Here is a 27,216-nt window from a genome sequence, read left to right on the forward strand (position 1 = left end):
AGGGGAGGGGGCGTTCTATGCAGGTCTCTTGCAGGGGCAGGACTTGCCGTATGGATGGACCTGAGTCGTAGGAACCGAGGGACTAAGTCTCTTGTTGTTGTTGTAGGGATATGGCTTGGGGTTCAGAGCCTTTCCTAGGTCTAAGGTTCAAGGTGACTTTGTCTGCAAGGGGCATACATCTGGGCTAGAGCCTGCCCAGGGTGGCCAGGGTGGTTGGGCATCACCCAGGCATTAGCCCTGAAAAGCTTGGGGGCAGATGTCTTGTTTCCTTTATCTGTGTGGCCTCTAGGCTGGCAGGTGGGAGGCCCTGGGTGGGAACGAGTGGGCTCTCACACCGAGACTCTGTTGTGTTCTGTTTAGATGGGATCCACACGCTCACCTGCGCCCTGATGCTGCTCAATACAGACCTGCACGGACACGTGAGTAGGGGGGGCTGTCGAGGGGACACGCGCTCTCACTGGCTCCCTGTTCTTACTGGCTCCCTGTCACTGAGGGTCAACCCTGTAGCCATCCCTGTTCCCGAAACTCTTGATCAGGAGCAGTATTTTTCTCCTAGCAGACCTGGGAGGTGGCTGGCTTGCTTCTAGATTTGACCGTGTCCTGGTTTTATCCACTGGTTCTGCTTGGGTTCTGGCTCCTAAGAACAGTGAGAGCAGTTGACCCACATGGGAATTTTTCTTTTTGATTTTCAAGGCAGGATCTCTCTATGTAGCCCTGGCTGTCCTGGAACTCCCTCTCTGTAGACCAGGCTGTCCTCAGACTCACAGAGATCCGCCTGCCTCTGCCTCCCCGAGTGCTGGGATTAAAGGCGTGCGCCACCACTGAGGCGCATGAGAGTCCTAAGACGAGGCAGGTAGACGCGCCGTCAAGGACGCATCTGTGGTGGAGCCCGTGCCTTGATCTATCTGCCAGAAGGCCGTCTGCTTTTCCACCTCTCTCCTCAAACCCCAGATGTGGCCTCTCTGAGATGTCACGCCCCAGACAGCTGGCCTTTGCCCACCAAGTGTCAGGTTACTCTTCAGGGGCCTCTTCCCTCACCCCCCCCACTTTTGCCAGGCCAGCGAGCGGAAGAATAGGTGTGGGGTGCCCTGCCCCCCAGGCTGCCTCCAGGTTTCCCACGCTCACTAATTCCTTCTTCCTTCCTCTGTTGGCCACTGCTCTGGGTGCCCCTGCCCTCCCTTCCTCAGGTGGTAAGTGCTGCCGTTAGAGTGTGCATGCCGTGTGCTTTAGACCTGCCTCCGTTCACCCCCCCCCACTCCTGTCACACCACCTGCCCCACCCAACCCCACCCAACCGCTATCTGGCCATCACTCACTAGGCCTGGTCAGAGCCCCTCCTGGGAGTTGGGTAGGTTTAACAACTCAGTGACAACACGGTCTAGAGTAAACCAGAAAAAAAGTCCAGGAGATACGGGGCCGTAAGAAAAATCTGGGGCAGACAAGATTCACAACCCATTCTTTGCCTTCACTGGGTAGTCATGTGAGCCCCGGGGCCAGTCACTCCCCTCACCCCCCCTGTGTCTCAGGTCCTGCATCATCTTCTCGGGGTGGTGATGATTTCCTCCAGCGGTCTCGGGGAGGACAGAGAGGCAGCAATTTATGTCACATATCGGGACCTGACCCTGGCAAGGGTTTTTTGCTGGGAACGATACAACCCACATGCCCAGTGGTGTCCATTGCTACTCTTACAAACCTGAGTGATGGACAGCCTGTCAGTACAGTCTTGAGGCTGGTGGCAGCTGGGGTGGCTGAGGGAGAGGAGGGGTAGCCGGCTGGGTTTGTGGGCTCATGAGCGAATATGACGTGTATTCCCCTTGAGCAGAAGTGGGGTGGGCACCCTGCACAAGCCAGCCCTCCCCCCTCCCCCGAGATTTCCTCCTCTGTTCACAGGTGTCACCCCTCAACACTGCTCACTCTCAGTGGGGAGACCCCCAGCATGGTGGGCCTTAGCTGGTCTGGGCCCCTCCGCTGAGGAGGGAGCGGCAGTTGGATGGGGGCCTTCGCACTGCTGCAGACACTGAGCAGTAAGCCCCTTGAAGCAGCGTTTGCTCAGCAAGCAGAGGGGAGGGACCTGGGTTAGGCTTCTCTGTGTTTGCCCACAGCACAGCTGTGTGGCCTGGAGCAAACCTCTTAACTCACCCAGCCTCTATTTATTTCCCACCTTGTTACCCCTGCCTGTGAATTTCTTTCTTTTTAAAAATTATTTTATTTTATGTGCTTTGGTGTTTTGCCTGCATGCGTGTGTGCGAGGGTGTCAGACCTCGGCAGTGAAGCTTGTCGGTGGGTGGAAGACCCCGGGGGGGAGATGCGGGGATTTGACACCTGTCTTTAAGGCTTCCTTCCAGGTGAGCCATAAAAACAGGCTAGGATTGTCCTTACCTCAGTGCCATGCCAGGCTTCCAGGAAAAGGCTGGCTGCCCTGGGTCAAAAGGGACCACCGAGTGTCTCTTGCCTAGCACCCAATCCCAGCCAGTCTCTACTCTGGGCAAGGATGTGGGTAGGGAGATGGTTGCCCTGGCATGAGGGAGCCAGGGTTACAGTCATGAGATGTGACAAGCTGTGGCCTTTTCCTGCTAGGGGACAGAGGCTGTGGGGAAGAGACTCCAGGGCCCCAGGGAGGTCCCGTTGATGACAACGGGAGTGGAAAGGAGACACTGGACGTCCAGGGTTCCCAACCACATACCTTCTTGGACTGTGCTGTTATCTGGGTCCCCTGTCCCCCCGTACATGTCTTTTTACCCAGTGGCTGTCTATCAATATTACTTTAAACTTTGGTATGCCTTCTTTTATTTTTTTCCTCCCCGCAACTTAGCCAGTCTTGCTTTTTAGCCTAGAGAGAGAGAGAGAGAGAGAGAGACGGACTTTAGTGAAGGGTTTGACTTGGAGTGTGTTCTCTAGAGTGACTATGATGTCCTCATATGTCAGTAAGGCCAAAAAAGGCATCCCGGGTTGTGGAAATCTTGTGTACACTCATTGATTAATTCCACTGTGGTAAAAAAAAAAAAAACACAGCAGCAAGCGCCGACTGTTTTAACCACTTAAAAACCCAGGATGCAGCCAGAACTAGTCCTCAGAGCCACAAAAGCAGTCACACCTCCTCACCTCTCCCCAGTCCCTGTAATGCGGACACACCTCCCACCTATGCGATCTGTCTGCTGCAGCCATTTCCTGTGAGTGCGACCGTACAGCCCCTGACCTTCTGTGTCTGGCTTACGGCACCTGACACGCTGCTCCCAAGGGTCGTTCATGTTGCAGCACGCGTCAGTACTTTGTTTTTGTTTAGGGATAAACAGTGTCTCATTGCATGGATACGTCACCTAGGACATAACATGGGTATGCATGCGGAGTTGCAAACATTTGTGGTGTGCAGGTTTTGGTTTGTACGCCTGTGCTCGATTTTTGTTCTTGTTGTTGAGACAGGCTTTCATTGTGTTGCCTTGGCTGGCCTGGAACTTGCTGTGTAGACCAGGCTGGCCTCAAACTCGCAGAGATTTAAGATGCCTGCCTCTGCCTTCTAAGTGCTGGGATTAGGGGCCCCTCCCTCAATTCTCTTTTTTTAATATTAAAAAAAAACATCCCTCTCTCTCACTCGAGTATGTGTGTTGTGCACATGTGGAGGTCAGAGGTCGACTTTCAGGAGTTGGTCCTCCTCGTCCTCTATGTGGGTCTCCCAGGGATCAAGCTAAGATCAACAGGTTTGGCAGCACGTGCCTTCACCTGCTGAGTGACCTTGCTGATCCCTAGTTTCTCATTTCTTTCAGATGTATGTTCAAGGTAGGCTTGCTGAATTACATGTTTTTATATTTAATGGTCTGGCACATTGTCTAAATATTTCCTGTCTCTCCAGCGGTTCATAAGGGTTCTATTTGTCAACAGCATTAGCTTTCCTTACCGTTTTGAAAATATTATTGATATCTTAGTGGATGTGAACTACCACTTTAGTTTTTCAGTTTGACTTTGGTGCTGTGGATTGAGCCCAGGCTCTTACGCATGCCCGGTGAGTGCTCCACCTCTGAGCTAGTGGGAGCCCTGCTGTGGTTTTTGATTCACCAGTCTTCATGACTAAGTGCCTCGGGGTGGGGGGGGGGCAGAGGCAGATGTGCCTCTGGGAGTTTGAAGTCAGTTTGTTGAGTTCTAGGTCAGCTAGGGTTACATAGTGAGACCTTGTGTCAAACAAACAAGCATTAAAAAAAGAAGAAACCATTGCCAGTTCCAAGTTTTGCCTTGATTTCTTCTGAGAGTTTCAGCTCTTCTACCTAGTTTTGAATTTTTCTTTTCTTTAGCACTGAGGATGGGACTTAGGGCTAGGCGAGCACTTTTCCACTGAGCTCTAACCCATGCTTAGTTTTAAATTCTATTCTGAGTAATGAAATACAGAACCAGATACAGGTTCAACCCCCTTCATTTGCATTTGGCCTCTGGCCCCAGGATTATTTATGCAGAAGATTCTTTTTCATTCAAACAGTCTTGGAAGACTTGTTACACTCTAGCCTATTGGTAAGCATGGTGTTATGTGCCAGTACTCAACACTCCCGAGGTAGAGGCAGGCAGGACTCCAGTTTGAGGCTACCTCCACTACGATACATACTACCTCAAACAGCAGCAAATTGATTGATTTAATTTAATTAATTAATTTTTCTTTTTTTATTATTATTTATTTTTAAGTTTAAATTTAGATTAGAAACAAGGTTGCTTCACAAGTCAGTTCCAGGTCCCTCTCCCTTTCCCTCCCCTCCTCCCGTGCCCTCCCCCCAACCTCCCCATTATCCCCTCATTTCCCCAGGGAGGGTGAGGCCCTCCATGGGGATGTCCATAGTCTGTCATTTCAGCAAATTGATTGATTTTAAATGATAGGTTTGAGGCTGGGGAGCTCAGCTGGTAGAGCACTTGTCTAGCATCCATGAGGCCCTCAGTTCCACGCCCAGTATCCCCAAAACTGGGTGTGATCACACACACCTTAGGATCCCACCACTTGGGAGGTAGCGTCAGGAGGATCAGAAGTTCAAGGCCGTCCTTGTATATGTAGAGAGTTCGAAGTCAACCTGGGGTACAGGAAGCCTTATCTCACACAAAAATTATAGATTTGCTTCCTGATTTATACTTTACTTTGATTCATTTGTGGCTCTGTTCTTATGTGAGTTCCCGGTGCTTTCCCGACTGTGGCGTTCCAGTAAGTTCTCAGTTGGAAAGTTTGATAGGTGAAGTCTATTCTGTGTTCAAGACTGAGTGAGTGGGTGATCTCTTGCAATTCCACACAAATGTAAGGAACGGCCTTTGCATTTCTGAAGAAGTGTGTGTGTGTGTGTGTGTGTGTGTGTGTGTGTGTGTAGCATAGAGATTTTGATGGAGATTACCTTGAGGTATTCAGGTCTGTTAGGGGAGAATTTCCATTTTAGCAATGCTAAAGTCTTCTTAATCCATGAACAAAGGACATCTTCCTGTGGATTTATACCTTCTTAATTCGTTTTAGAACTCTTCTGTAGTTCTGAGTAGGCAAACCTTTCATCTCCTTGGTTGAATTTTATCTGAACCAGGTCTCATGCTGCAGTTCAGGGTCTGGAACTCACCATGTAGCTCAGAGTGTCTCAAGCTCACTGTGGGTCCCCCGACTTGGCTTCAACTATATGTAGGCTTGATCCCTGTGCCCAGCTTCCTTGGTTAATTATATTGGCATTTTAGTATTTTTTTTTGAGACAGGATCTCATGTATCCCAGGCTGGTTTGGAATTCAGTATGTAGCCTGGGATGGTCTTGAACTCATGGTCCTCCTGCCTCTGCCTTGCTTGTGCTGGAACACACACACACACACACACACACACACACACACACACACACACACATGTACACACTACATTGAGTGTAGTTTTAAAAATGTAAGTCCAGTGCCAGATCTTGGCTACCTCTTTTCAAGTTGTTGGTCAGGAGTGCCCCATAGGCACCCAAAACGTTACAGGCTAATGCCGTTGCTCTTGGTTATCTTCCAGAACTTGACGGTAGGACCCTATAGCTGAAGAATCCCACACTTGAGTCACAGAACATGGAGAAATCGAGCTTGCATTGACCTGGAAGCTCTATCCCTGTTGGATGGGTGCCTCAATACTGGAAGGTGCTCTTCACATTATTTGGGGAGATAAGCCATCAACAGTTTTATCCCAACTTTAGATACCACAAGCCTCAATAACAAGCCTGGCCTGGAAAGATGTGTTTACTGGTGCAATAGTGACTTAACTGTTATGGGAATAACCAATAACTTCCTGCTTGAACTTAAGGCTCGCTCCATAAGACGGACTTATGCCTCTTACCTTTAACTATGACAAGAATTGCTGGGTAGGTCATAGGCTTTAGGGGAGAACCTACTGCTGTTTTTTTGCTATGTGGACAAAGTAATTAAACTCCCTAAGCACTTACTTTTCTACCCATGGATTAGATCATCTGCCAACTCTCACCAGAGAAGCTTCTTTGTGCTGTAGATGGTGACTACTGCAGAGACCCATAACTGGTCAATGTGCAGAGAATAAGAGATTGTGGTATCTGCAACTAAAGATAAAGAACTCCCTCCTTTTTTAAAAAAGATTTTATTTATTTATTATTATGACTATAACATCTTGCTTCATGTATGTCTGCACACCAGCAGAGGGCACCAGATCTCATTATGGATGGTTGTGAGCCACCATGTGGTTGCTGGGAATTGAACTCAGGACCTCTGGAAGAACAGTCAGTGCTCTTAACCTCTGAGCCATCTCTCCAGCCCACTCCCTCCCTTTTAATTTGATTTTTCCTAATTGCTCTGAATAGGACTCATTTATCTATTTATTTATATTTATTTATGAGGTAGTCTCTGTACATAGCCCTGGCTGTCCTGGAACTCACTATGAAGACCAGGCTGGCCTTGAACTTACAGAGATCTGCCTGCCTCTGCCTCCTTGGTACAGGGATTAAAGGTGTGTGCCACCACACCCAGTTGGCTAGGATTCTTTTTTTTTTCTCAATATATGTTTTTATTTAAATTATAAACATGAATGCTTCGCATGTCAATCCTAGCTCCCTCTCCCACCCCTCCTCCCTTGTCCCTCCACCAGCCTCCCTCCAACCCCCCCCCCCCCCCCATCCCGGTATCATTCCCCAGGGAGGGTGAGGCCCTTCTTGGTAGGAACCTCCAGAATCTGTCATTTCATCCAGGGCAGGTCCTAGGCCCTTCCCCATGTGTCCAAGCTGAGAGAGCATCCCTCTATGTGGAATGGGCTCCCAAAGTTCATTTGTACGCCATGGCAAACACTGATCTACTACCCAAGACTCCAGAGATTTCTGAGGCCTCCTCACTGACACTACATTCATGGAGTCTGGATCAGTCCCCCGGTTGGCCTCTCAGCCATCAGTTTGGGGTTCAAGAGCTCCCCCTTGTGGCTAGGACTCTTAGTATAATTTTGTAAACGTTTCTGATTATAGGGGAAAAGCTTCCGGTCTTTCACTGTTGTACATCAGCTGTGGACTTTTCTTTTCTTTTCTTTTCTTTTTTTTTTGGTTTTTCGAGATAGGGTTTCTCTGTATTGTTTTGGAGACTGTCCTGGAACTCGTTCTGTAGACCAGGCTGGCCTGGAGCCCACAAAGTTCTGCCTGCCTCTGTCTCCCAAGTGCTGGGATTAAAGGCTTGTACCACCACTGCCTTGCCAAATCAATAACTTTTATTTACTGTAATAAGGGTGAGGAGGTTACTTACAGGAGCAGAAATGACTCAAAGACGTCTGCATCACTAAAGCCCATCCCAGCCTGGGTGACAGATCATAAAGTCTGGGAGACTGGAGTACACTGCACAGCCTACAGGCAATTTAACAGCTAGAAGGGCATCTTTCCAGGTGCCTTAGGTAGTCTCACCTTTTGCTAGGCAGCTGGACTGGCCCTAAGAGTCTTAGCAGGTTTGCTTGTCTGAGAGTCTTTGCAGCTGGCCCGGAGGGGGCCTAATGAATCCGGTCAGTTTCAGGGACTTCCTGAAACTATTTTGAGTTGTTTATCTTCCTGCTTAGGGACTGTCCCTGAAGGATGAAATGTTTTGCTATTGGAGAAAACTTACACAACACACCTACCTAGAGGTCCAACTACCCACAATGAGCTGGCCCCTCCTGCATCAATCATTAATTAAGAAATACAGGACAGCCGGGCGTTGGTGGCGCACGCCTTTAATCCCAGCACTCGGGAGGCAGAGGCAGGCGGATCTCTGTGAGTTCCAGGCCAGCCTGGTCTACAGAGTGAGTTCCAGGACAGCCTCCAAAACAATACAGAGAAACCCTGTCTTGAAAAACCAAAAAAGAAAAAGAAATACAGGACAATATGATGGGGGCATTTTCTCAGCTAAGGTTCCCTTTTCCCAGATGACTCTAGCTTGTGTCAAGTTGGCAAAAAACTAGTCAGCATATCTATAATCCCAACATTTGGAAGGCTGAGGCAGGAGGATCTCAAGTTTGAAGTCAACCTCGGCTATGTGAGGAGATCCTGTGCCACACACACACACACACACACACACACACACACACACACACACACAGTATTTTCCACCTTATTTCTGTGGTATATGGATGCCTTACATGAAGTTAGTAGAGGTCCTTTCTTAAAATAATGCCAACATCAAGAAGTCTGGGACAGTGCACTTGGAAATCTGTCCTTGGAGAATCTGTCACACAAGAGCATATTCAAGGCTATGAAGTGTGAAAATCAATTTGCTAGACTATAATATTTATTTATTTATTTATTGAAATACACATTCTCATGTCACGGGATGCTAACATTCCACAGTAAGATATGAGGGGATACTACCTTAGAGCAAACCCCGACTCTCAAATCCTCCCACAGTTGAAGCGCTTCCTAGGGCCTCTCCGACAGGGCTTCTCCAAGGACACTCAGAAAGCATGAGTGCCAGGTGGTTGGCTTGGAGGGCCTGAGCCCTTATGCTAGTGGGAAGTTAACAAAAGACAGCATTTGGGAGTGTGGTACAGCCACCCACCCCCAGCTCTTTGCTGGTAAAGGAGCTGCGTAGGTTCCCTTGTGCCAGCCCAGCTCAGTATGGATGGCCCATGCGTGCTGGTGGTAACTGATCTTTGATCTCATAAGACCAGACTCTTCCTTTACTTGACCTACCTCTGGGAGGTCTTCCTGGCCCCACTCTGTACAGGTGAGAGGGTAAGAATAGGATGGACTATATGGAGCTACCGAGGAGCCAAGAGGCCTGGGTTCAAGCCTTGGTGCTGAGTGACCTGGGAAAGCGGTTGAGAGCGTGGGCTTTGACGTCAGACACACCGGGCCCTTCCTCTCCCTTTGCACACCACTTTACCTTCTCACCCTTTAGATCGACAAGGAGATATGATAATGCATGCCAAGTACGATGCCCAGAGCAGAACAGGCACCTGGCAGGCTCAGCTCACCAGACTCCTTCATTGAATTTGAAGAGAGCCTTTCATGTTGCTGGTGGACCAGATGGACTTTTGAATGCAAACATGTTTTGCAAATTCTTGGAGATGAAGGAGTAGCCAGGCAGTTTTACTTTCATTACTGCCCTCAGTGCTGCCTCATCCTGTCTGGCTGGGCAGGACAGGGCAGGGCAGGGCAGGGCAGGGCAGGGCAGGGCAGGGCAGGGGGTGTGGACCACACCAGCCTTCTTCCCTACTCTCAGGCAGAACCATTTCTCCATGACAGAACATTGGCAAGAAGATGTCCTGCCAGCAGTTCATTGCCAACTTGGACCAGCTGAACGATGGCCAAGACTTTGCCAAAGACCTGTTGAAGGTACAGTCCTCGGAAGCCCTCGGGCCCCTTGCCCACGTGAATGGAGTAGAAATGTGCCCCACTAAAGCCATGACTTTCTAGATGCATAGCATTGCAACCAGGGTCCCATCGCTCTGGGGGCAGAGCTGGAGAGTGCTTAGTTCCTCAGCTGACTGTTCTGTCTTCTCCAAGAAAGACAGACGGAGAGGTTCACTTCAATTTTAGTGCTCCGGTCACCACCATTTCTGTCACAGCAATAGCCATCACTACCGACAATTGTAATGGCTGCTACCCATCATCACCACTACCACCACCGCCATCACCACCGTAAAAACCACCACCACCACCATCTCTACTACCACAACCAACGCTACCACTGCCATAACCACAGGGAAAGGCTCATTCATTCCTTCATCACTAGCAATGAAAGAAATTAGTTTTTTCTTTGAGGATGAGGCTCAGAGTGAAGTTCTGGCCTTAGAAAAAGCAGAGCAGATTTATATTAGGGGTATGTATCCATGATGACTTCATTTTTAGATAGTCTTTTAATATCCTTATGGCGGTGCTAGGAGGGGAGAGTTGAATGGTAAGTCTAAAGTAAGATACATACAATTACTATGTGTCAGTCGCAGAAACTAAAATAAAACATTGTTTCTGCCTCTCTTTTTGCTGTAATTATCTGCTTCACCATCAAGAAGTACCTGTTGAGAACATACCTTTCCGATCAAGCCAGGAGGTGGCGGTGCACACCTTTAATCCCATCACTTGGGAGACAGAGGTAGATGGACCTCTGAGTTTTGAGGCCATCCTGGTCTACAGAGAGTTTCAGAGCTACACAGAGAAACTCTGTCTCGAAAACAGCAACTAAGCAAAACAAGATTAAATCATCACCCGTTCATTCACTTCCCCCCCATCTACTTATCTATCCTTTGCCTACATCTTCATCTACCCACATATTCCTCATGGACCCATCTGCCCAGCCATGGAACCACTTACCTACCCACGTACCTACCTGTTCACCCCTCACCCATTCCCATACCACCCAGCCCCCAAGCTACTTTTTTTTTTCTTGAGACAAGGTCTCATGTAACTCAGGATGGCCTTCAACTCACTGTAGCTGAAGATGACCTTGAGCTTCTGATCCTCTTGTCTTCACTTCCCAAGTGCTGGGGTTACAGGGATGTGCTGCCATGTGGTTCTGGGCATCAGAATGCAGGGCACGTGACTTCAGCACTCTATCAAATGAGCTGCATTTCCAGCCCCCCCTCCCCCCCGCAAACACGAGTATGCTAACCACTAACCCATTTTGACATCCATCCATTTGCTTCCCAGCATCCCATCCATCCACCCACCCCGTGACGTGGTGTTATAGACTTTGTACTGAGGATTCAGTGGTGAACAAGTCAGACATCATTGACCTTGGGAAGCTTACAGCCTCCTGGCTAGACAGACAGTCATGACTGCATGGCAAAATATCACCCATCCGTACGCCCGCCTATCCACTTATTTATTCACCAATTGACATCGGACAAGTATGAGCCCAGCACCCTCTTTACCCGTTAATGCAAAGGTGCCCCCCCTCCCCCACCACAGCCTCATTGCTGGCGATGACACAGGGATTTCTCGGACTCCCCACCTTAACTCCTTTCTCCCTCCCCACCCTTTTTTTTTTTTTTTGCCCCTGTTCAGACGCTTTACAACTCCATCAAGAACGAAAAGCTGGAATGGGCCATGTGAGTAGTGCTCAAGGGTGTGGTTTATGTGAAACTGGTTACCATGGGAGTGAGTAGCTGGGCATGCAGACCACTCTCCATGGTGCTGATTTATCCTAACTCAGGCCCCTGACATCCCCTACCCGGCTGGGAAACACCTTTGCGGGTTCGTTTCCTGACTTGATTACAGGTGTGCAAAGTTAGCTGTAGACTAGATTCAACCCTGAGTTTAGTTCTAGGAGTGTCTGTGGCTGGTTTGTCTGTACCGAGGATATTGTGGAGTTCCCAATCAATGACAACAGGGAAGTAGGAAGTCAGGGGGTCCCCAACAATGCTGGCAGTGTGAAGGTATTTGGGTGGAGACTGCTTTGGCAGTGGGAAAGGGGGGGGGTGAATGCCCCGACTCCTTCACCTATGAAGGTTGTGTGTGTACAACCATTAGCAAAGATGGGTGGAGATGTCTCTGGTTGGTGCTGTTGTGACTGGTTCTGGGGGGCGGGGAGCCCTGTTGGCTGAGCTGCCAAGGGAAGATTGTGCCTTTGGGTACGTGTGGAGACCCAAATCTCAGGGGGACTATAACCCTGCTTGAGAAGAACTGACACTATTCTACCAGGGCTCCCATGGTAGACCTGGGCTTTAGGGCTTGCCCACACGGCTTTACCGTTTCCTGCATTTTGGCATGGTTTATGCAACAGCTTCAATCTGAAGTGGGCTAGAGCTCCTGGGACTGGAGAGGAGAAGGGAGACTGGGGGAAGGAGACTTGGAGACAGAAGTCTTCAACTCTATGTTAGAGGTGAAGATTAGCTTAGAGATCCCAAATCAAAGGTCCAGACACCAAAGGCCAGGACTGAAGACAGGGGTGGTTGGACCCCCTGGAGATGTCTTCTGGAATCTTTTTGTCCCCAACTTTGACGCCAGAGGGGTGGCCTGTGGGAAAGGCTGTGGCAAGGGGTGGGGGGGCAAGGCCTCTCAGGAGGTGGCTCTCAGGTCTGGTACCTTCCTAGTGATGAGAATGAGCTGAGAAAATCCCTGTCTGAGCTGGTGGATGACAAGTTTGGGACAGGCACAAAGAAGGTGACTCGGATCTTGGATGGTGGCAACCCATTCCTGGATGTCCCGCAGGCTCTCAGCGCTACTACCTACAAGCATGGAGTGCTGACCCGGAAGACTCATGCCGACATGGACGGCAAGAGGAGTGGGTGTCAGGCTGGCCATGGGACCTGGGAGGGGGGGTGCTGGTGTAGGAGGGACCTAGCCTTGGCCATTCCTTTGGGAACACACATGAAAGTGGACATGCATGGGGAGGCAAGTTACCAGTTACGGAAGCAGAGGGTTGCAGCCGTACTACCTGTGCCCCCCCCCAGCACCCCGTGGGAGGCGTGGCTGGAAGAAATTCTACGCGGTGCTCAAAGGGACCATCCTGTACCTGCAGAAGGTGAGAGGGAGGCTGCTTCAGAGCCCTTGCCTAGAAACGGCTTGCTCCATCTCGTCTATCCCCTGCCTGTGGTACCCAGCTCAGGGTCTTCTGGTCAGGACTAGGGCCTTCTTCTAGTAAAGGTCAGACCTGGACTCACTCGGGAACTTTGAGGGTTTTGGGAAGGGGACTCTGTTGCCAAGTGGATTAGTGTTAAACCTCTGGGACGGCCTGGGATGCGAGGGGAGGGTACATGGAGTGACTCTCATTGGGGTCTGGGAAGGTAGAGATCATACAAGGGAACAGCGGGAGGGAGGGAGGGAGGAAGGGAGGGAGGATGGGACGTGTGGGGCAGTAAGCCACAGCCTGGAGTGACGCAGCATGCCTCCCTCAGGATGAATACAGGCCCGACAAGGCTCTGTCCGAGGGCGACTTGAAGAATGCCATCCGTGTGCATCATGCCCTGGCCACCAGGGCCTCCGACTACAGTAAGAAGTCCAACGTGCTCAAGCTGAAGACAGCAGACTGGAGGGTCTTCCTCTTCCAGGCACCGTAAGTGGGTGCGAAGCTGGGCTGCCCGCACCAGCACCCCTGCAAGCTCCACTCTTCGGGTCTCGGGATAGACGCCCCAGCCGAACATGCCGGTCGGCCACAGACCCGGCGGCGTGCCTGCCCCCCCCCCCAAGGTCGACAGCCACGTCAAGTCTTCCAGGGCAGCCCATTCTCAGTGGGGTCCTTTCTGTGACCTGAAAGCTGGGTAGAGGCACCATCTTAGGCCCGCAGAGTCAGACCCGGGTGGGGAGTGCAGACCACGGGGCTGCAGGTGCACCCTGGAGTCCTGCAGGTCTGGGCGACCCAATCCTTGAAGGGGACTCAGAGGTTGTGGGGAAGGGCTGTCTCTACCTTCAGCGCGTAAGGCCTTCTTCTACTCCGCCGCACCCCATCCTCTGTGACTAGAGATGAGGTTTTGCACATGTCAGACAAGCCTCCCACGAAGCTTGTGTTTGGGGACTGGGGATGGAGTGGGAATGCTGGGCAGGTGGTGGGGGACGGACGGAGGTTTGCTCACTGCAGCTCATGGGGTCTAGGGACACCGGTGGAGACTGTAGCAGGATTGCTTCATGGGAGTCCAAATGGGAGTTCCTATCCAGTTCTGACCAGGCTCCTTCCTGTCCTTGCCTAGGTATTAGGGATTTCTCCGCCAGACTTCATGCTGGGTACTGGATGCCAGGTGTGGGGAGGGCTGGAGGTCCTATCGTGAAAACCTGGAGCCTTCTTACGCCCTCTTTTGTCCCCAGGAGCAAGGAAGAAATGCTGTCCTGGATCCTGAGGATCAACCTGGTGGCCGCCATCTTTTCTGCACCGGCCTTCCCAGCAGCCGTCAGCTCCATGAAGAAGTTCTGTCGGCCCCTGCTGCCTTCTTGTACTACTCGCCTCTGCCAGGTACAAGCTCCTGGGTTAGGCTGCTGGCCTCAGCTCAGCTCTTCTTCCTCTGGGTCACGTGGGCCCTGGGCTGAGGGGCACCAGGGGAGGAGAGATATTCAACCGCCCCGTCCCCCCACTAACAGGTGGGAAGATGGAGACCCCCTCCCCCCACGTACACAGCACACGGAAGCCTGGCGGTGCTGTGATGGGTGACGTGGGCAAGCTCCCCTGCCAGTGGCAATGCAGTCGTAGGGGTGTGTGGTTGTGGGTCTGTGGCATGAATTGAGAGGCTGTATGTGTCAGAGGGACAGGGAAGGCTTGGGTGGCCCTTCATCCAGTGCTCCATCTGACTGTTTAAATGCCTATTTATTTGTGTGTGTGTGTGTATGCATGTGCGCATTGGATGCACGCGTGCCTGCGTACATCCTGCTTAACATGATCTTCATTCTATCAACCTTCTTCTAAATGACATCATGGTTTAGTTTTAACTTTTCAAAATTTATTTATAGTACATGTGTTCCTGTGTGAGTTTGTCTGCACCACATGCATGCAGGTGCCCCACAGAGACCAGAACAGAAGAGGGCATCAGATTTCCCCTGGAACTGGAGTATCAGGAAGTTGTGAGCTACCTGGTGTGGGTGCTGGGAACTGAACCTGGTTCCTCTGGAAGAGCAGCGAGTACTCTTAACTGCTGAGCTATCGTTTCAGCCCCTACAATTCAGTCTTTGTGGTTGAATAAGACTTCGTGTGTATATACACACTACATTTATGAATCCACTCATCTGTTGGCAGACAGCCAGACTGATTCTGTCACTCGGCTGTTGTGAACAGTGCTGCAAGGTGCATGGGTGTGCATGCATGGGTGTGCATGCATGGGTGTGCAGATACTGCTGTGGTGTGCTGGCTTGGGTTCCTTTGGGTGTAGTCTCAGCAATGGTACAGTTGGGGCATGGTAGTTTTTGAAATCTTATTATTTTGTGTGTGTCCCTGTGTTAGGGTTGGGACACACATGGCGTGTGTGGGTGTCAGAGGACAACTTGGTGGAGTCTGCCCTCTCCTCTACCTTTACATGGCTTCTGGGATCTGATTCAGGTGATTCAGATTGTTCAGCAAGCAGTTTACCCACTGAGCTATCTCCGTGGCCTCCTCTGTTTTTAGTTTTGTTTGTTTGTTTTGTTTTGCTGAGCTTCCATCCATAGTAATTTCCTCAGTAAATGTACTTAACTAATTTACAGTCCCACCCACAGTGTGTGAGGGTTCCATTCCTCCAGTCATCACAAGCATTTGTGTTACGGTTTTTTTTTTCTTTTTTTGAGACAGGGTTTCTCTGTCTAACAGTCCTGGCTGACCTGGAACTCTCTTTGTAGACCAGGCTGGCTTCGAAATCACTGAGATCCTCCTGCCTCTGCCTCCCGAGTGCTGGGGTTAAAGGCGTGCACTGCCACCAACCAGCGTACGATGCTTTTCTCATAAAACATTTTTTGAGACCTCATTAATTTTATTTTACGTGTGTGGGTGTTTTTCCTGAATGTATGTCTGTGCACTGTACATGTGCCTGGTGCCTTCAGAGGTCAGGTGAGGGCATACAATCTCCGGGAACTGGGGTTGCAGATGTTTGTGAGCCATGTGCGGGTGCTGGGAATTGAACCCAGGTCTTCTGGGAGAGAAGCCAGGGCTCCTTACCATCTCTCTCTAGTTCCTATTTTTAAGTTTTTAGAAACAGTCCAGTGTTGACTTTTGTCTTAGTCGGGGTTACTATGGCTGTGATGAAACACCATGACCAAAAGCAACTTGGGGAGGGAAGGATTTATTCTACAACCAGTTCCATTTAACTGCTCATCATCAAAAGCAGTGAGGGCAGGAGCTCAAGCAGGGCAGGAACCTGGCGGCAGGAGCTGATGCAGAGGCCATGGAGAAGTGCTGCTTACTGGCTTGCTCAGCCTGCTTTCTTATAGAACCCAGCACCACCATCCCAGGGGTGGCCCCACCCACGATGGGCTTTACCCTCCCCTGTCAACCACTAATTGAGAAAATGCCCAGGCTGGAGAGACGGCTCAGAGGTTAAGAGCACTGACTGTTCTTCCAGAGGTCCTGAGTTCAATTCCCGGCAACCACATGGTGGCTCACAACCACTTTGAATGAGATCTGGTGCCCTCTGCTGGCATGCAGGCAGAAGACTATACACAATAAATAAATTAAAAAAAAAAAAGAAAGAAAGAAAATGCCCTCCCTACAGTGGAGGTCCTTTCTTAATTGAGTTTTTCTCCTTAGGCAGCTCTAGTCTGATGTTAAACTAGGCAGGACAGTATTCTTTTTTTTTTTTGAGACAGGGTTTCTCTGTAGTGCTTTGGAGGCTGTCCTGGAACTTGCTCTGTAGACCAGGCTGGCCTCGAACTCACAGAGATCCGCCTGCCTCTGCCTCCCGAGTGCTGGGATTAAAGGCGTGAGCCGCCAACGCCCGGCTCTCTTTTTTTAATCTTTAAATACGTTAGTTATATTGCAGTGAAAATCCCATCTCACTAATACTGCATATTCTCAGGGTATTTTGGACAGGACAGGATAAAGGATGGACCAGAACTTGAGAACAGAGGGCCAGCAAGGTCCAAACTTTCTTCCTCAGCCATTGGCCTCTTTCCTATCAGGGCCTTTGTCTCTCCACAGAGCTTCAGGGCATGTCTGCGTGGAGTGCCTCCTATGTGTGTTCACAGTGAACACAGACATACCATACACACACACACACACACACACGCACGCACGCACGCACACACATCGAATGAGCACGCATATGCACACACACACACACACACACGCACGCACGCACACACATCGAATGAGCACGCATATGCACACACACACACACACACACGCACGCACGCACACACATCGAATGAGCACGCACGCACACACATCGAATGAGCACGCATACGCACACACACACACACGCACGCACACACATCGAATGAGCACGCACACACATTGAATGAGCACGCACGCACGCACACACATCGAATGAGCACGCATACGCACACACACACACACACGCACGCACACACATCGAATGAGCACGCATACGCACACAAGCACCCTTGGATGCTTGCACCACGGGTGGCATCCACCCATCCGTGTATACAGATTGCGGGGCATGTGTGTGTGTGTGCACTGGCCAGTTAGTTACAATGTCTCAGTCTACCTTTAGGTGTGATCTGGATCTGCTGCTACTATGTACATCTGAGAATGGTTGTGAGACCATGCATGTGCTGTGTAGAGGTAGGGATAATTGGTGCCGGGCTGACCCTTGGCCCAGCGCGCCTGGGTGCACAGGTGGAATTCTATGCAAGGGGCTGTGGCGGTGGCGGCGGCGGCGGTCCGTTTCACAGTGCGCGCGCACACATGTGAAAGTAAAGCGCTCCTATCCCCCTAGCCTGCCGGTCCCTGAGGAGGGCCGATGTCCCTGTGGGGAGGGAGGAAAGGAAGCTGGAAGGAGCGTTCACATCTAGAGCCCACCTCTGCGCCCACGTGTGAATTTGAGGACCCTGGTCAGCGCCAGTTTTTCCTTTGGCGAGGCCGCTTCCAGTGTGATGGGGTTAGCCCACCCCCTGTGACATCCCAGACCTCACAGATGTGTGGGCTTGTCTTCGTAGGAGGAACAGCTGCGGTCTCACGAGAACAAGTTGAGGCAGGTGACCGCAGAGCTGGCTGAGCACAGGTGTCACCCAGTGGAGAGAGGCCTCAAGTCCAAGGAGGCGGAGGAGTACCGGCTGAAGGAACACTATCTCACGTTTGAGGTAGGTCTGGGAGGCGAATGGCAGAGGCCAAAGCTGGGGCCAGAGGAGGAGGCCAGCTCCCCCCCCTCCACTTCCTGTCATCAACACCAAAAGCCAGGGACTCTGGTTTGAGACTCCCCTACTGTGGGCCGGCCAGTCTTGCACAGTCTGGCTGTCAAATGTTGATCAGTTTTGCCTGTGCCTACGTCAATGCTGTGGAAGGGTTTCTATTAACTATACCCATTTGGTAGAAAGGTAAACTGATGCTCAGAGAAGCCAGAGTGCTGGCCTGAGGTGAACACGCTTAGGAAGAGCAGGATCCTCGCCTGGCGACTGGCTGCAGCTCTGACATCTGAGTCCTCTCTGGCTGGCTTCCTATGGGTGGGGAGGACACAGAGCCTGGTAGGCAGAACTGGGGTGTGGGGGGGGGAAGGCTCCCCTGTTGGTGGAGAAGGCCTGAAGCTCAGAGTCAAGGTGTTCAGATACCACTAGGCCCCCGTCCTAAATGTTGACAGCAAGTTGCATCCCTTCTAAGTGTTTATGAACCCGTCCCTTTCCTTACCAACACTGGGCATTTGGAAACGCTTCCATCTCCAGTTGACCTCACAAGTTTAACAGTCTTTGTCTTTTTTTGTTTGTTTGTTTGTTTGTTTTTTCGAGACAGGGTTTCTCTGTATTGTTTCGGAGGCTATCGGTCCAGCCCGGCCTCGAACTCACAGAGATCCACCTGCCTCTGCCTCTCGAGTGCTGGGATTAAAGGCGTGCACCACCACCGCCCGGCCAACAGTCTTTGTCTTATTGCTATTTTAATTTAGATTTCACATTTTTTAATTAAAAATATTTCTTTTTGTTTATGTGTGCCTGAGCACTTGTTTGTTGGTGCCCGTGAAGGCCAGGAGAGGAATCAGATCCCCTGGTGCTGAAGTTACAGGGGCTGTGGGCTGCCCACTATGGATGCTGAGAACTGAACTTGGGTCACCTGCATGAGCAGCCAGCACCCTTAACTGAGGCTTCTCCCCCAGTCCCCCCAAATTTTAAAACTTTAATTGCGGCAACGCATCATAATACGCTGTGCCATCTTGATCACTTTTGAGTGTGTAGCTCAGTAGCGTCTATTCACATGGTTGTGCCAATTTCCAGACTTTTCTATCTCCCCAAATGCAGACTTTGTGCTCATTAAGTATAATTTCCTTACCCTTCAAATCACAGGAGTTTTAAATACCAATGCAGTCCCGTTTGTCTGTTTTTTTTTTTTTTGCGTCTTTATTGCCCATGTCTTTCATGTTATATCTAAGAAATCATTGACATTATTCGTATTTTCAAGTTATAAGTGAGAAGCTGGGCATGATGGGGCCTGACAATAATCCCAGTACTCAGGAATTGAGGCAGGAGAATCACTGTAAGTTTAATGTCAGTCTGGTTTGCAGAGTGAGTTCCAGACCAGCCAGAGATACATAGTGAGATGATGTCTCAAAAAAATTATGAGTGAGATTTAGGTGTATGTAGTCTGCCTATTTCTTTTATTGGGTAGTTTATTTACTTTTTATTGATTACAAGAACTCCTTGCATGCCTCTGAGGGCAGTGCTTTGCTACTAGTTTTCAAAGATGAAACTCCCACCTCCATTTTGTCGTATCTCTTTTGACTTTGTTTTTGGCTCTTGTCTGCCCTTTTCCCAGAAAAGTCGTTATGAGACCTATATCCATCTCCTGGCCGTGAAAATCAAAGTGGGCTCAGATGACCTGGAGCGGATTGAGGCCCGGCTGGCTACTCTGGAAGGGGATGACCCAGCTCTCCGGAAAACACACTCAAGCCCTGCCCTCAGCCTGGGCCACGGGCCTGTGACTGGCAGCAAAGCCACAAAGGATGCCTCTGCATCTGATACTTAGCTGGTGCAGCTGTGCAGGCCCTGGAGTCAGGCAAATGTCCCCAGAGGGGTCCGTGAGCACAATTCCAGCCAGAGGCTGTTTGAACCAAGCTCCAGGCAGTTAGCAGGCAACCAGAGGGGTATGGAGAGCCGTGTGGCCAAGGGGATGCCATTCATGGCCCTGATCTTCTTGCATCCTGGGCCATCTCTGGCCTAGACCCCCTTTTAGTCCTGGCTGCCCTCAGGCCATGGGGCCTTGCTTTGCAGGACAGACACGCTCTAGGGCTGCCAACTGGAGAAGTCCATCACTGTTGCTTCCCCAAGCCCCGTTCTCATCAAGCTTCTCCCTCATCTTGTGTCTGTGAGGATGGGTCTGAACTCTTAGGTCTCAGCTTGGACACCTACACTTTCTCCTCTTTCCTCTCAGTTGACCAGCAGCAGGTCTATGGACCGCCAGCAACGCCTTTTCCTTTCTTTTTTTCCCCAGCAACCTTTGCAACTGGTCCAGTTCTCCTGCCTCAGACTGTAATAATCTGAGGCCTAACCTCCACTCAGTGTGCCCAACTCTCCTTTTATCCACTGAGACCTCTCTTTTATATGGACACACACACACACACACACACACACACACACACACAACACACAACACGGGCTCCTTTAAGAAGGTCGGAGAACTACTGCCAGTTAGAGGTTAAAACAAGATGAAGGAAAAGCTCATCTCAGCTCGGCCTGCTAGCAACGAAGCCCGCCCTGGGGGCCTCCGCTACCCTGGTACCCTGGATGGAAAGATGGAGGTCCTCTGTGTTTTTGACTTTTCCTCTTCCGGCTGACTTGTTGTGACTCATAGTCACTTCTCCAGTTGATGCTTTTGGACTAATCAGGATGTGGATGTCACCTCTTCTGTCCCAAGGGTGTCCTGTGGGGTGTGTGGCTCAGGAGCACACCTCTGTTTGTCTGGATCTTCTGATAGTGCTGCCAAGGTCTCTGAGTTCCAGTGCGGCCTCTGCACAGACCTACTGGCAGGAGGGAAGGACACTCTACGTTGCTGAGTGCCATCATCTACCAGCAAGCCCAGGCTGGATGCTAGAGGAAGCTGTTAATCCATGGTCTTGGGGGAAAAGGTGGGGTGGCTAGTTTTCGATTACTGATTAACTCTTTCTTGTTTCTTAGTGAATCAGAAAGGCCTAGCTAGGGAGATTGCTGAGAACAGAGACACGTGTCCATCACAGGTTGACATCCTTTAAACCCTCTATCACTTAGACCAACAAGTGAGCTGAGGGGATGGCCCTCTTGACACAGCTACCGTGAGCCAGCCTTTCCTATTGTTTGGCCAACAGTTTGACCTCTTTGGTGACATAAACCTTGCGACTAAGCGCCTAATGTGTAAAAGTCCACTCCCATTGGATGTGGGGAGCTGTACTCGGAGAGGCCTAGGGGGTTTAAATCCAAATAGTTTGAATTGGATTAGCTGAAGTGTGCATTATAGCCAAACCATCTGGCTCCTTTGTTTTGCTCAGGGGAAGTAAATGCTCATTTGAATGAGATCAGAAAGGCGATTTAGGGGAAGTAAAGAGATCTCAGTTCTTTGTCCAGCTGCCTGAAGGTCCTCTGATTTTTTCAGGCCAGAGTCCCAGTCTCTGTGTCACAGGGGCGGGGATGACAGCAGAGGTGCCAGCTCACTGGCCGCAGACACGCGGGATTCCCCAAGCACTAGCCGTGCTTCCCATGAGTAAAGACATTTTTTTTAGTTCGCTTCCTTAATTGTATAATTCTTTATTTGTAAATTATATACATGTACTACTGTACTAAAATACTATGTACATTATAAAACATACACAAAAATAGAAATTTAAAAAAAGATGAGATGAAAATAAATCTAAATCAAAGTTCTAATATTTTTTTTTCCTGCATTCTAATAGACCATCACGTTCCTCTTCCCTAACCGCTGTCCCTAACATGCCCATAAGGACTAGTCAAATCCAGGGCCCAACAAAATTCAGTAAGTGGTTTGCTCTGTCTAGAGGTCCTGGGAAGTTGCCCAGGGCTCAGGAAAGCCTGGTGGCTAACTCTTGACAAATAGACAGTGGTGAAAGAGGCCAGCTCCCTGTCTTCATGGGTCTCCCAGTTGTGGGGGGGGGACCTGGGGGAGAAGGGGTTATCATTGCTACAGAGGACTCTGAGAGGGACCGGGGAAAGACACTAAACGTGTTACTACAAAGTAAAGAAACTGGGAAGCAGGGAAGACAACTTTGACCTAGGAAGCTGCCTGAATGTCCTGAGTGTTCCAGGGGACAGGGTGGTGGAAGGGAAGCTGCTTACAGCGATTTCAGTGTTCCCCGAAAGGCCACACACTCAGTTTCCCCCCTCGAGGCTGAAGCCTGAGAGTCAGGGCGGGCAAGAAGGTCTCTCTGGTCGAGCACGCTCCTGAGTCTCAGTCATGCCCGTCCGTGGACTTGGTGGCCGATGCAATGAGGAGACAGCCGAGGACTAGGTCAAGTCTGGCCTTGGGCTCTTGGCAGGTATCTTAGACTCCAGAGCAGATGATGGAGGAACAAAACGGGGTTATACACAGATAGGAGAATTCATCTGAGTCATAAAGGTGGTTTCTGAATGAAAACCTAGAAGGCAACCACTTAAAGCCCTCACAGAGGCTAACCTGGATCGTAATAAGATCTGATCAGTGGGCTCACCAAAGAGGTCACAGCAGTTAATTTGGGGTCCCGTAGAGATCAGAGGTCACATGTAAGGGTAACCACCCTAAGCAAGCCCTCGAGGCAACAGCAAACTGAGATAGAGAAATCTAATGAGGTCACCTGTCGGGGCTTAGAAGAGGTCCATGATCTACAAGCCGGTGTAACGTTCAGCCCAGTAATTTTTCTTTCATCTTTTTCTCCTCTGTAGTAAGCGCCCCCTTCAGCATCCCTCGACGAATTTTGTAAGCTTAGACTTAGTCATCGAGTTTCTGCCACTTTGTGCTTCAAGGCTGCAAGGCTTAGGGTTCTGTCACCAGCACCATCAAGGCATCTGTCAGCAGCAGTGTTAGGTCCTTGTGCATGCAGCCCTCCACAGCGACTCTCTGGGGCATGCGATTTCTTCCTCATTTCTCACCAAGCAGACTGTGGTCTGGAGAACAAACGGGCCAGAGCTGGCACTCACATTCAGTCCTATTGTGCCCCTCTGTCCCACTGTCTATTAGTGCCCGTGTAGCTCCACACTAGTAGGACATTAAAGAACTGTACATAAGCACACAAAAACGTGGGCACGTTCACCCCAGCTCTTTGGAGAGAAAGGCTTCAGTTCCAGAAGGCTGGGCATCTTCCTTCCTGGCACTCTAGGGGTTGCGGAGGAGAAAGACTCTTCACCCTGGACTCCATTTGCCCCCTCCATGCCCAAGATCAGACCTTCACCAGAGTTGCAGGTTTAGACAGACCCTGGCTCTGAGGGGGGTTATAAAACTGGGGAAAGGGCAGTAGTAGTACCCTGTGGGCTTAGAAGCTGCAGCTGTTGTGGTCCCCCTGGCAACGAGGGGTACCCATGATGCTGTCTTACATGTCCAGACTCTTGCCTGTGACGCGCTTGAACCCCAGGGCCAACCCCACAACCCTTCACCTGGGTGGAAAACGGTTGCCTCAGTCCAGCTTCCCAGCTCCAGGGCAGGGGCTGGGCCAGAACGATTTGCGTCAAGTCCCTTGGCTCGATTCCCCAGCACCCAGAGGGGACACCTTATGAATGATTTGGAAGGAAGACTTGGAGCAGGTGCTTGGAGCTGGGGCCAGCGGAACTGGAGAGAGGGTCACTTCCGCTCAGGGACTGCCCTGGCCTTCTCCGATCTTCATTCTAGTACCCACATGCCTTATCCCAGGTCCTCAATTATCTTATCTTCCCTCCTCACCTGGGGCCAGGTACACACAGTCAAACAGGAGTTATTTCTGATTTTATTTATAATATAAAAATGTTCAAGTGTCAACAGTCAGGTGTTTGGACATGTCAGGGTTCCCATTTGTTCCTGTTTGGGATTTTCTTTGTTTGTTTTTTAGACAATTGCCTTTTTTTTTTTTTGACAAATTTGCATTGGATCCAGTTGTGAAGGCCAGGGACTGGATGGAAGTCATAGGAGGGTTGGGGTGGGGGTGGGGGTGGGCTGTGAGAAGGACATGGTGTTTACTTTATTGCTAAAAGGGGAATCGAATACACTGTCGGAGTGGCTCTTTCGGGTCCCAGCGTGACCATGCATTCAATCTAAAGAATCTGAAATGCAAAGGACATGCAGGCGTAAAATAGAAAAGACGACCTGTAAACGAAGGTGCTGCAGAGGACAGAGGGTATCCTGGAGGCCACAGGGCAGGAGGAGCCATGAAGGTTGGGCCCCTGGTAGAGCTGCCCCCTCCCCTAGGCCGGGGGCTGGTGGGAAGACCGCCTTCTTTATCCTCTTTCCCTTAGCAGCTGCGAGGACCCCTCCCCATTCTAGTTGCTCCAGTGTGTGTGGGGGCGTAGGCTGTGTCTCCCCCCTGGAAGTAATCCGACCTCAATTCTAGCTCTAATCTTAAGGATCCCTACCCTCTGCGCAGGACTCCACATCTGGACTGGGGAAGATCAAATTCTGCCTTGTCTTCATTTTTTTTCTTACCATCTACTACCCTCAGGGCCATTAGAACCTCGGTCTCTTCTTCCCCTGCCTTTTCTCACCCCCACCGGTTTGGGATCCTACAAGTGCCCGTCCCCACACCCTGCACCCCAGACGACTCTCCAGGAGCCCCAGATTAGCGTACAGCAAAAGGCACCACAATATAGGTTTCTATTAAAGAGTCAAAAAATTGGCCCATCTCTCTTTTTTTTTTGTTGTTTCTTTTTTTTTCCGAAGCTGTAAATCAGGATGTTACATATAAATAGTTTCCCTATAAAAACGTCTTTGCCGTTAGCTAGTATTATAAGACAATTTTTTTGCTAAAATGAAAATAAAACATTTTGTTATACTTTTTTCCTTTTTATAGAAAATAAAAATATTTTTATTTCTTTGTTCGCTCCTATTCCCTCTTCAGTCGGTGGTCTCCGCTCTCCTTGGGAGACGTGGGGCGGGCGAGGCGGGGGCGGGGGCCTAGAGGGGCCCCGAGTCCTGCTTGGCCCTCGTGGGCGGCCCACGGCTGTGTCTGCTGCTGGCGCGCGTGCTGTGGCTGTCCAGGGAGTAGTAAGTCCTGCTATCGGCCGCCGGGCACAGCGGCGGCGAGTCCGAGCGCAGCGCGTCGTGCGCCGCTCGCAGGCCGAGGAAAGGCGTGCTCTCGGCCGCCAGCGCCCCGTCCGCGTCGTCCGCCTCGTCGTCCGAGGCCGACGCCGAGCCGCAGCCCGAGCCGCTGCTCAACGACAGCGAGTCCCGCGCCGCGCGTGCGCGCTGCGCCGCCAACCCGTTGAGGCGCGAGCGCCGCCAGCGCCGCGGCCCCGCCGACGTCCTGCGGGACGCGCCGCGCGTGCGCGGCCGCGGCGGCGGCGGGGGCGCGCACTCCTGCGTGGTCTCGTACTCGTCGTCCTCCGGGATGCGGAAGGGGCTGGCGGGCAGGCTGCCCAAGCTGCCGCCCAGCGCGCAGGCGCCGCGCCGCGGTCCCGGCCCCGCCGCGGGGTAATAGTAGCTGTCGTAGCTGCGCTGCATGTCCGCGCCGGACCCCGGTCCAGGCCCAGGGCCCGGCGGCGCCGGGTGCCGCAGGAGCGGCTGCTGCTCCGCCAGTCGGTAGCTGATGGGCGCGGCGGGCGGCAGCGACACGGCATGCGCAGAGTTGGGCGACGTGATCTCGAAAGTCGGCACCTGCGTGGCCAGCGAGTAGTGGAAGTCCACCGGCGAGAGGCGCGCGGGCGTGGTCAGGGCCGACACGTACCTGCGGGGGAGACAGAGCGTGTGGGTCGGGGAGTCTGGGTGCAGGGCCAGAGATTTCCAACCAGAAAGGACCCTTGAGAGCGAAGGCTGTGGCTCTCTCTGACCACGGTCGGTTTCCATGACCCCTCCCAGCCTGTTTTCGTCTGTTAAGCATAGATAACTGTAGTGTTTACTCCAGTGTGATGCTGGAAGATTTCAGAAATGTACTAGGGAAGTGCCGTAGCCCAGTGTCTGTCCTTGGATAAACATCCCTAAGTGGTCATTTGCTGTGGGGATGCTCATGGTCTCCGGGGCACGCTCAGCTGGGGGTATTTTACGTGTGGTCTCATCTATTCTGTATAATCTGTGTGAGGACCATACCACACACAGGAAGGAGAGACTCAGACATTTAAGAGCCAAGGACGAATGACCAAGATGTGGCCTGATCCATTCTTTCTGAGTCAACTGACTCCCTCCTCCCTGCTTCACCAAGACACCACTAGGTGTCTCTTCTTGGAGCCAGTGACTCCCAAGTCCTTGCAGGCCTGTTTTTGCAAATACCTCCCAGTGCGAATCCTGGGTACCTATGCCTGGGATCTGAACCCAGGTTAGGCTGAAACTAGTAAGCCTCATTCCAGAAACGGGTAGCTGCCATTCAGAGACTCCTGCATTTGAGCTCACTACCCTTGCTCGAATGGTTTACCCCACGGCTTGAGTCAAATGAGGGAAATGACTTAACTGTACTGAAAAACAAAGCTGCCGCAGGGAGGTGACACTGGGTAGGGTCCTCAAGCCAGGACAGGCAATACCAAGCTAACGCCATCTCTACTCCCCCGACTTCCTTGAAAAGTTTGCTGATATATCCCCAGATGTCCGTTTTTGCTCTTCACAGTTGTCTTGTGAGCCTTTAGCTGCCACCATTGTCCACCCCAGGACAGGGGTGACTCACTGCCATGCCTGCCTTCCAGACTGCATTCTAGGTACCGGATGCTCTCTGGAACTGGCTTAGCATCCTTCTTACTTTCTTACTGAACCAGTTGGTTCCGACCCTCCCCACGTGCAGATCTAACTGGCTACCAAGTCCTACCTACTCCCTTTCTCCAGGCTGGGCCAGATGTTCCTTCTGGGGTCTCTCTCAACTCTAGGAAGCTCCCAGAGTAAACAAAACAAAACAACCTCCCCTTCCAACCAAAACCAAACCAACCAAACCTCATCTCCGCTAAAGACGCCATTCACATTTATCTACCCAGGCCCCACCTCCCAAGCAAGCAGAAGCCCAGGGCCCTTGGTCTAGCTCCGTGTCCCCACAGCCTGCCTGTTGAGCCCTATGGCTCCTAACAGTCCACCTTGTTCCTCTTGAGCATGTTCCTAAGTGTTTCTCCTAGGACAGCTGCAGCGATACACCCAAGCCTGCGAAGCTTCCCTTCCCCATCTCCCTGCC

The 27,216-nt window shown here is 51.1% G+C and overlaps 2 protein-coding genes across 6 annotated transcripts in view; one reads left to right on the forward strand and one right to left on the reverse strand.

Annotated features, from left to right (window-relative positions):
- Nucleotides 1-21,826, forward strand: part of Psd2 (pleckstrin and Sec7 domain containing 2) — a 45,588-nt gene extending 23,762 nt beyond the window's left edge. For 4 of the 5 annotated variants that reach the window (XM_040758109.1, XM_040758107.1, XM_040758108.1 and 1 more), the window contains 9 exons: nt 361-421; nt 9,682-9,772; nt 11,441-11,484; nt 12,469-12,659; nt 12,829-12,899; nt 13,273-13,430; nt 14,177-14,321; nt 17,945-18,088; nt 19,746-21,826. In XM_040758109.1, coding sequence (XP_040614043.1) covers nt 361-421; nt 9,682-9,772; nt 11,441-11,484; nt 12,469-12,659; nt 12,829-12,899; nt 13,273-13,430; nt 14,177-14,321; nt 17,945-18,088; nt 19,746-19,955 — 1,115 coding nt within the window. In that variant the 3' untranslated portion in view covers nt 19,956-21,826. The remainder of the gene's footprint in view (nt 1-360; nt 422-9,681; nt 9,773-11,440; nt 11,485-12,468; nt 12,660-12,828; nt 12,900-13,272; nt 13,431-14,176; nt 14,322-17,944; nt 18,089-19,745) is intronic. The other variant, XM_040758111.1, reaches the window with a different exon arrangement.
- Nucleotides 21,827-23,855: 2,029 nt separating this feature from the next.
- Nrg2 (neuregulin 2) overlaps nt 23,856-27,216 on the reverse strand; it is a 208,742-nt gene continuing 205,381 nt past the window's right edge. Inside the window, 1 exon segment of the mRNA XM_021234317.2 lies at nt 23,856-25,797. Coding sequence (XP_021089976.2) covers nt 25,029-25,797 — 769 coding nt within the window. The 3' untranslated portion in view covers nt 23,856-25,028.

The sequence above is a fragment of the Mesocricetus auratus genome, unplaced genomic scaffold (assembly GCF_017639785.1).
Source record: "Mesocricetus auratus isolate SY011 unplaced genomic scaffold, BCM_Maur_2.0 Super-Scaffold_100015, whole genome shotgun sequence".
Classification (NCBI taxonomy): Eukaryota; Metazoa; Chordata; class Mammalia; order Rodentia; family Cricetidae; genus Mesocricetus; species Mesocricetus auratus.